Below are 9397 nucleotides of genomic sequence, written 5' to 3'. Positions count from 1 at the left end.
CTGGAGCACTGAAGACATATAAATATCGCCGGAGCATTCTTCAAAAAGTAACAATAATAAAACGTCGTCATTAAGCGAATAATAGCTACTGTTGGATAATTTGAACGAATTTGGCGGCTAAATTATTTTTTTATTTTTTTTTAGCTGGAAAATCTTATTTGGTTATTTGGAGAAAATAAAATATAGTAGCTGTACCATTTGCTGCTTTGAATCAGACTAGAGTGGTCTACCTCATTAATAAAGCTGTCTGAAATTGCGAGATATTTTGTCTAGCCTATAGAATCCAGTGGAAAATAAAGCAGCCCTTGTTCTATAATTTCACCTCTGCCTTCATCACTCCGACATTGTGCTCATTTCGATCCCTCTTCCCATTGACAAATCTCTCGGTATACACCTGCAAGCAATTTGCCAGCCTTACTTATAACTACCGCTGCGCACCTATTTCACTCGCCTTTTTTCCCTTTTCTTTTTTTCCCCCATCGCACAGCAAATTTTCTTTCAGTGCGCTATCTCTTTTGTTAACAAAAGATTCCACGTGCGAAAAAAAATTGCTCATAATTATCCCGTAGATGGGAAGCTGCATTAGAATAAGTAAGGAGGGAATGACTGTAATTATGTCTGGTTTGATGGGCCCTGCGCGTAATCAAGAGGAGAATAGAGTGAAATAACGCTGACCCTCTCTGCTCCACAGCTGCATGTCGGAGAAAGAGACGGAACAACGCTGCTTCTTCTTTCATTCCTTCCCAAGAGTTGTGCTTGGAATATTTTTAGGGGGCGAAATGACATATTTCACATTTATATTTAACTCTAACACTCGTCAAATCCACGGTAGCCTACAAGTTGCTGCATTGATTCATATCAATATTAGCCAATATGTAACAAATGTTCGAGAAAATATATAGGTGAAGGCCTATTCTGAAAATTAGCTAGACGCCTGGAAATTCTCGAGAGAAGATAAATAAATAAAAAAATAGTGCAATTTACTCTGGAAACCGGTAAAATGGACGCAGCATTGAAATCATAAAACGAATTAATAAGCATTGTGATCTATAACACCACGGCGGAGACTGTAAAGAATAATAATAATAATAATAGGACTACTACATTGTTTAAATAACAATAACACACGCGCACATATATAGTTCTCTGCGTATTAATCTGGAGAGCACTGCTGGAGCACTGAGCGCGCGGGGCCATTTCCTGCTTTGACCAGGACATTTTTAAAGACCACACATGAAGAGTGTCAAAATCTGTCACAATAATCGCTGCACCCCGCACCCACTGCAATGGGAAGAACTCAACACTCAAACAGCAGATGCAAGGCCAACTGAATTCACAGTATTTCTAATAGACTATCTTATGCATTGAAATATTATTGTCCAAATCCAATTTTAGACTGTGCATTTTTTATATCATTATTAATTTAATAAATATTAATAATTATACAAGTGAATTGCTATTAAGAATAGAATCGAAGGAATATATCCGCGACAGAACACTATAATAGCTAACTGGATATTATATTATTCTATTATTGTTCTGCATCAGAATTTCCCTAAAATGCGCAGTTAAACCATCAGCCCCAAACAAAAGACCCTTTGAGCACGTCATTCTTTACCTTTCTGCATCTGCCCCCCTCCCAGCCCCAGTCTTTCTTCGGCTGCCCCTCTGTGAGCGGCACCTGCCCGATTATTCACTTAACACACGGCCTTCAAAAGCAACCACACAAGAGCAGAAAAGAGCTCATAGCGGCTAAACGAAAGTGAAAAGAAACAAGTGCCTGTATTGTCGGAGGAATTACTGTGCTACAGAAACCACCACAAGATTAATCGGTGGTTCAGCCAGAGGTGTCGTTAAAAAAATAAAAAGACAAAAATTTAGTGAGAAAAATATGACGTTTTTGTAAATTAATGTATGCTAATTTAATAACTGTACTGGCTAATGATCAAAATGCTTTTTTATTTAGTTTGAAAAGCACGGTATCTGCAGAAAACAAGTAATTTTGGATATTGAAGCAAGTTGGCTAAGTCTTGAGACAGGCGTATTTATTTACAAAGCAAGTTTGATTTTTGCATTAGTTCAGTTGTGTCATCAGTACCTGAGTTGCATTATTATTATTATTATTATTATTATTATTATTATTATTATTATTATTATTATTATTATTATTATTATGTTTTGTTGTTGGTAAAGCAATAAACGTTGCGATGACATTGTGTAACTTCTTTCATAAGCAGATGTTTACTGTTCGAGTTTACACATTATATACAAGACTCCATGAGACAAAAACAATAAATTAATGTGACCGGTAACTACTTCTCAAAACGGAAAGACACATGGATTTTAATCAACACAATCATGTTTAGATCCTTTTGCACAAATTATTCAGCACACAACGAAAACGACTATTTCTGTACATTAGAGCTGTCAACACTCCCCATCTCTCGGTGACGGAGACGCGTTTATCTGCACTCCGCTTCTCTTCGGAGGATCCAGAAACACTCAGCTTTACAAACTAGGTTCAGATCCGAGGGGAATGCTTCTATTTTTATAATGCAGCCTGACGTCATAATTTAAAGAACATTTATTTTAAATAAAACATACGAACAGATACAAAACAAACAAAAAAACAAAGTTCTAAATAAGTTATATTTAAATAAACACAAAACGCCATACATAGAAAACAAGTTTGTTTAAAGGTTTCTTTGTGCCCTTTAAAATGGGGGAAATCTTGAGACGTTCACACTTGCTCACGGTGTGATTTATCCCAGTTTTTACACAAGCCTGCAGCGACTGTACGAGCTTCTGGAAGAAGCGCGTGTCTGTGTGATGTTCATGTCGCTCTCGTGCACTCTGTTGTGGATGGACAAACCGGTAATTCCAAATTTCTGACGGAAAATTACAAATTTGAAGAAAATGAAATACATTTCTGACTAGGTACAGTTTCATCATTTTTTTTTTTTTTTTTTTTTTTACACATCAAAAAAGTCACGGAAAGGGGAGAGCAGTAGCTTTGATTTAACCCACTTTCCCGGCATTCCCTTCAATTAAAAAAAAGAGATGCGTTTCCTCTCCGGTGCAGACGAGCCTCGCTCAGTCCACGCTGGCCGGTGTGTCAGCAGGTGTCTTTCAGAGAGCGTCCCCGGCTCGCATCTGGTCTGGGCTGCGGAGGGCCAGTGTGTGTGTAAGGCCGCAGGGTGAGTGGCCCGTGCTGGGTCCCCTGATCTGGGCCACTGGTGGAGAGAGGGGCGGGGTTGTGTCAGCAGTGCTGGTTCACATGAGCTGCGGCTGCTGCATAGTGTCCTGGTGTGCTGTGGGATACCATGAGGTGTAACTGGGAATATACGAGGTCGGTGTTGATGTTTTGACGCTGGCTGTTGAGTTCCAGACGCTCGCTACGGATGGAGATCCGGTGGACAGTCCGCGCCCGTTTGCCAAAGCGTTCGTGTCAATTGTTCCTCCTCCTTGCTTCATCAGTTTCTTAAACTTGGAGCGTTTATTCTGAAACCAGATCTTCACCTAAAAAGAAAAAAAGGGTAGGGAAGTCAGAACGAGCGACAGCATCTGTTTCTGTTATCTATATCGCATGCAATTGAATCGTTTTACGCATGATTTTAATTCTCTTTAAAAATGTCCCTCAAAAAAGTGCAACCCTTGATTAGCTACAGGCCCAAGACTTTAAAACAAACATGAGAAGATGCAATTACTAAAGCATTGAATGGTTGTATAAATTCGTGCACAAAATCGAATTGGTTTCTAGAAAGCGCGTGAATGCTGAGCACACATGCCTGTGTCTGCGTGAGCCCCAGGGACGCGGCGAGCTCGGCTCTCTCCGGTAGAGCCAGATACTGAGTCTGCTGGAACCTCCTGTTCAGAGCCTGCAGCTGGAGGCTGGAGTAGATGGTCCGGGGTTTGCGGATCTTTTTGCCTTTCCCGTTGAAACGCACCTCTCCTCCCTCCACCACGGTGTTTTTCTCTGACTCCGGCGCTGGGAGGGAGAGAGAAAAGAAGCTGTCTCACCGACTGTTCATGCAGCGCGGCTCACATCACTGTGCACAAGTTTTACAGGCGGCACTTTAGGTATAATTACCCTTAATTGCATACATTGTTTATAGCATTACGCAATAAATAATTACCAAGCCTAATAACAGCACATCTGGGCTACTCCAGTCCAACATTCTCGCAGCGCGCCGACAAACGCATCGACCAGCGAAGACCAAAGACATGCACGCAGTGTTTCTTACCTGGGTCCTCCAGCCTCGTCTGCGCCAGAGCCGAGTTGTTTGGGTAAGTCTGCACGGTGCTGAGGTACGGACTGGAGGAATGGCTACCGACCGAGTTGACGTATGGATAAGGCAGAGATCTGGGGAAGGACGGAGCCGGGCTGTACGCGCTCTCGTGCTGCGGGTGTCCGGATGAGTGTAAACAGTGCATTGAATAATGTCCGTGGCTCATAGATGAAGGCGACATTTGCTGACTTGGTGGCCCAAATTCCATGAACACGCTCTTTCCTGAGACTGGGCTGTTAAGACTCTCTGGTATTGTAGACATGGTCATGTCTCTCGCTCTCGCTCTCTCTCTCTCTCTCCCTGCTTTTTTGTTTTCTTCTATGATCTGAGTGAAGGATGGAGCCCAATTTAAGCGCAACTGATTTTTTCACTTTCCATTCATAAGAAAATGTAGTTTGTCTCTGTGAAAAGTCTAGGTACGATGCTGTGGATCCAGACAAACTCGCTCAAAGGTTTGAATCAGGGAATCATGAATATTTATCCAAGGTGCTCTCTGATTGGTCCACTCCCTCCAAGAGCGACGCGGATTGGTGATCCGAGGGTCGGGTCCGACGGACCTGATAAACTCAAGAAACAAGACCAACCTGTGACTCTATTGTGCAATGCTAATGTAGAAATTTAGGGAATGGACCGAGACGCATAGGCCGTGTGTGGAGGGCTCAAACACCTTCCTGCAGAGCCACAATATTTACCACACATCAGATTATAAAATATCATCAGATTTTGATGTTTGGTTTTGATATTTGAGATTTGGTTTCAAACAGTGTTCATTAACACATAATACTACACATTAAAACGAATAATCAACATGTTTTTTCAAAAACTAATTGTTTTCACACGATCAGTGCGTAATAATAATGCCCTGGCATTATTAGGCTATTATTTTATTAAAGTGCAAATTTAATAAGGAATAACAACAGCAAACAAAATTATTTGACCTAACAATATATTTAAAAATAAATATTAAAAACAATTTTAGCATGCTCTTGCATTTTCTGCTGGTCACGGCTTCGTGAGCAAAGCATTTAACACCTAACAGATATGATTAAGTACAGGTATAAACGCAAAGATGAATTACTTTGATGATTCATTTGGTTAAAATGCTAGTCTCGAGTGCTTGAAGACACAGCTGAATCCAGCTAAATTAGCATAACACTGTTGTTTAATTTTCATACGCATAATTAGCTGTGTATTTAACACTCGCGGCGTTGTGCACGCGCGCGTGGGTTGAATCATTGCGCTTGAGGATCAGAGAAACGGGTCGGTGTCGGTGTCGGTAACAGCTCCTGTTATCTGCCGGTTATTTTAAAATTATCTGCAGCTTTTAGTTTTAAGATGCGAAGCTTAAGTGCGATCAGTCCACATGTGGCAGACCCAATGATGCAGGAAAAGTTAAATAAATAAAAAATACATCAAAACAAATCAACAAATAAAACATCTACAACAGAGCAATATATTGCTAGCTATATTTATAAGTTCACACAGCACTACCTTAACAATTATCACAACAAATGCACACGCTTGCAGCTATATTTATCTACTTACTGATCCGTTAAAAAAAACTTTAAATGTTCATTTATTTGTTTCTAAATATTTTTTATAAATAAATAAATCGTATGTTTGTAAATATCTTAAGGAAGCAACATCCGAAACCACCCAAGTTAAAAAAGAAACATGCAATCGTATTCATATTATTATTTTTTATTGGAAATGAAATATAATAAATTTGACCATCAGACGAATTGTGGCGCAGAATTATCTCGATCTGTCTGCAATTAAACTGAGCATGGGCCTAACTCTTTGCTTACGGATTGCATTATTTAAATAATATCACTCATTTATAATCTGTAAAATAGTTTCAGCGTTTTGTTATACGGTTTGGATAACTGTGACATTAAAACATTGGTGTAAAATTATAAACGGCGACGCATGAAGTTACTCTAATCGATTGTAACATGTTTTTCCTGAATGTGTAGCTCTTCAGAAACACGTTGCATGACAGACAGAGCAATTCAATCAAACGTTTTGTTTAGATATTCGATAACATCGCGAGCTGGGGATATATCCGTTTTCAAGATAACTAACACGCCAAGAGAAGAGAAAAATAAAACCTCTGATTTTCACAGGACTGCTGCACATCCTCCTCTCATTTCTATCTCTCGTCCGCAGTCCTCCTCGAATCTGTCATAATCTCCACACGTGTTCTCTCACACTCCGTCATAATAAAATACAGTGAAATCAGAAAAACCTCGCACGAGAAAAACTCCTGAATATTGCACAGAGATGTCCCTGGAACTGACAAGATGCCCGGATGATATGCACTGACGACCACATCTGACAAATACCTGTTAGATAGCCACCATCCTCAGAATGGTCCAATTTAAAGCAATTTGTATTTCAGATGACATTCGCAATCAACCTCGAGGATCCTCATAATGAGCGAAAATAATGCCAATAATTATCACCAAACGAGTTACACGTGTTTATTGTCTTCGATTATTCTGAATATATGAGATACACATATATAAAGTGTTATGAGGACAGCAAATTTCATGTAACAAGACTAGCTTCAATTTTTACAATTACACGTGTAAAATTATTTATTTAGCAAATGCTCTCATTTTATATCACTGAATTATAATAATGCAATGACATTATTATTATTATTGATCGATTTGTAACAGTTAAGCACAGCACCAGTAATACATTTATTAGTTAAATATCCAGATCTAAAGTAAAAACAAAAAAAATCCCTGTGAGAAATCATCAAAATTGTTTTTTAATAAAACTCTAAAAAGAAAGTTTCTCTTGCAAATTATTTAACCATACGAATAACTTATAATCACTTTTTTTCTCTTGCTCTATGCTTACATTTTATTGTGGACAATTATTATTATTATTTATTTATTTTTTCAGTTTTGCTAAATTAAAAACCAAATCTGATATATTTACTTTTAGAACAAAAGTGGTTTTAATTTAAAAGGATGACAGAAAAAACGCTGGTCTCTCTTAAATGAAATCTGGACATCACAGAACAGTTTCTTACTGTCCATGTTGTCAGTCCCATCATAATTACACAGCTCAGTCCAACTGCCCACCGTGTCAGGATGAAACCACAGCAGTTTTCTGTTTAGACGCAACTCAAATAAAGCAGCATGTGAGATGATGAGTTAGAGCACTTTCCACAGAAGAGGATCATCAAGAACGAGAGTCAAACACCTGCTATGCTGCCCTGATTTAGTGCACCACACCAGTTCAGGCCCACTCAGTGTGTGTGTGTGTGTGTGTGTGTGTGTGTGTGTGTGTGTGCTTCTGATCCAGACATGAGCTGACAAACTGCTTCAAATAGAGACAATTGGGTTTATGGCCTCATCCGTCCTTTCAGGGTCTGGTTCTCAACTGTAAAGGGACTTCCGAGTTTGAAAATTGAAGGCGAAGTCTCTGATTAGTTTCTGTTTTTGGTGGCACGGGATTCTTTTTTAATTGTTTCAGTATGAAGCTCTCGTACCAGCTCAGTGTGACCCATGAGATGTCCCGTTGATAAAGTGTTCCTGAGAGCCAAAGCCCAAATCCGGACAGATGCCTAATTATTAAAAAAATTGTTAACAGATTGTAAGACAACATCACAATGGAACTGAGAATCAATCACGATGAAAATGGTCGAGTTTCATGGTGTAATGAGACATTACCGAAACATGTAACTGTATGTTTATTTATTGTCAGAAGAGCACAGTTTTGTGTTTGGATCTGTTAATAACACTCATGGTCTACATGTTCTGGCTTTCTAAACAGGGTCAATTCAGATTGTTTAATGGAATCAAATGTGAACTCAATTTGTTTGCATTAGCTTTCAAGCTTAATTTTGCATTGGGTGTGCTTTGCAGTAGATAAGTTATGTCTAAAATAAGTTGTAGTGCACTATATAATCTCTAATTCAGTCTACACTTCATGTGTTTGCCTCATGTGAGAGTGCATCCTTCTGACAGACCCTGCATTATGATGGAGGGCTATTTCAAATTAAAGAGACACAGCACTAATGAAACAGAATATGATCCCATTATCATATTAGAACAACACACACACATATCCCCACTGAAAATGACAGTGTAAAAAAGCTTAAATTTCCTCCACCACATATTTGGACTGAACAAATCAGGTTTAAGTGGAGCTGTTTAAAATGTTATTAAGAGAGCATTAACATTGACATCTCAGCCGAATGCGTCTGTGCTCTGTGTTTGGGGACGTATACCGGTCCAGTCTTTACCCAGGGACTTACAATTACAGCTTGTTTACACCCGCTCATATGAATTCAGCCCTGGGCTTTCCTTCAGCAGCAAAGACTCACAGCGGCAGATTCGATCAGACGTAATGATCCCATTTCAGAGAATCTGATCAATCCTGATGATGGTAAAACAGCTGTGGGTTTTCTCTTGGAGGGGTTTAAGCAGGCAGCACCTTCAATTTGCTGCTCCACTGAATTCCAATGGACAAAGAGACACTGTGAGAGTATTTGTTGAGACCAAGAGCAACGTGCATGTGTGTGTGTGTGTGTGTGTGTGTGTGAGAGACACTCTGAGGTGTAACCACAGATTACTGTGTCAATCAGAGTGGAAAAGTTAGGTGTGCTGTTAAAATAATGCAGTTGCAGGGTTTGTAACGTTTTGTTTCCACTAGAACATCAAAGACTAAAAAGTTTTGGACAAAATTAAACCCATTCCTTTTTTTTTCTGAATTGTGAATTTAATAGTTTTGGGTAACACTTTATTTTTAAGGGGTCCTTGTTACAGTGTAATTATACATTTAAGTACTGAGTAATATTAATGAACTACATGTACTTAATACAAAAGGGTTGGGATTAGGGTTATTTGCATGCAATTATGCATAATTTATTGATATTATAATAGTAATTACATGTAACATGGACACCTTAAAATAAAGTGCTACCATATTTGTAAACAATAAATACACAATTCTTCTCATAATCTCAGAATGTCACAGTTCTCTGACAGGTTTTTTTTTCTCTTTAAAAAATCTAAAAATAATAAATTTGTAATGCAAACCTTTTAGAATTTTGTACTCTTAACCATTATTATTGTGTGTAAATTTCT

The 9397-nt window shown here is 38.7% G+C and overlaps 1 protein-coding gene across 1 annotated transcript; it reads right to left on the bottom strand.

Annotated features, from left to right (window-relative positions):
* Positions 1-1967: 1967 nt before the first annotated feature.
* LOC127965261 (homeobox protein Dlx1a) lies at positions 1968-4770 on the bottom strand. The gene is made up of 3 exons (XM_052565959.1): positions 4245-4770; positions 3789-3988; positions 1968-3519 (listed from the first exon to the last, which is right to left on the bottom strand). Exons 1-3 carry the CDS (start codon positions 4555-4557, stop codon positions 3274-3276), a joined length of 759 nt encoding a protein of 252 aa, XP_052421919.1. The 5' UTR covers positions 4558-4770; the 3' UTR covers positions 1968-3273.
* Positions 4771-9397: the final 4627 nt, after the last annotated feature.

This window comes from Carassius gibelio, chromosome B9 (assembly GCF_023724105.1).
Source record: "Carassius gibelio isolate Cgi1373 ecotype wild population from Czech Republic chromosome B9, carGib1.2-hapl.c, whole genome shotgun sequence".
Taxonomy (NCBI): domain Eukaryota; kingdom Metazoa; phylum Chordata; class Actinopteri; order Cypriniformes; family Cyprinidae; genus Carassius; species Carassius gibelio.
This window is presented reverse-complemented; position numbering and strand designations above follow the sequence as displayed.

What these genes read in the sequence shown, in the direction of transcription:
- LOC127965261 (XM_052565959.1), bottom strand. Translation starts at nt 4,557, where the DNA reads ATGACCATGTCTACAATACCAGAGAGTCTTAACAGCCCAGTCTCAGGA. An exon ending in GACGAGGCTGGAGGACCCAG is followed by an intron (nt 3,989 to 4,244) that starts GTAAGAAACACT and finishes TCTCCCTCCCAG; the next exon opens with CGCCGGAGTCAGAGAAAAAC. An exon ending in TGGGGCTCACGCAGACACAG is followed by an intron (nt 3,520 to 3,788) that starts GCATGTGTGCTC and finishes TTTTCTTTTTAG; the next exon opens with GTGAAGATCTGGTTTCAGAA.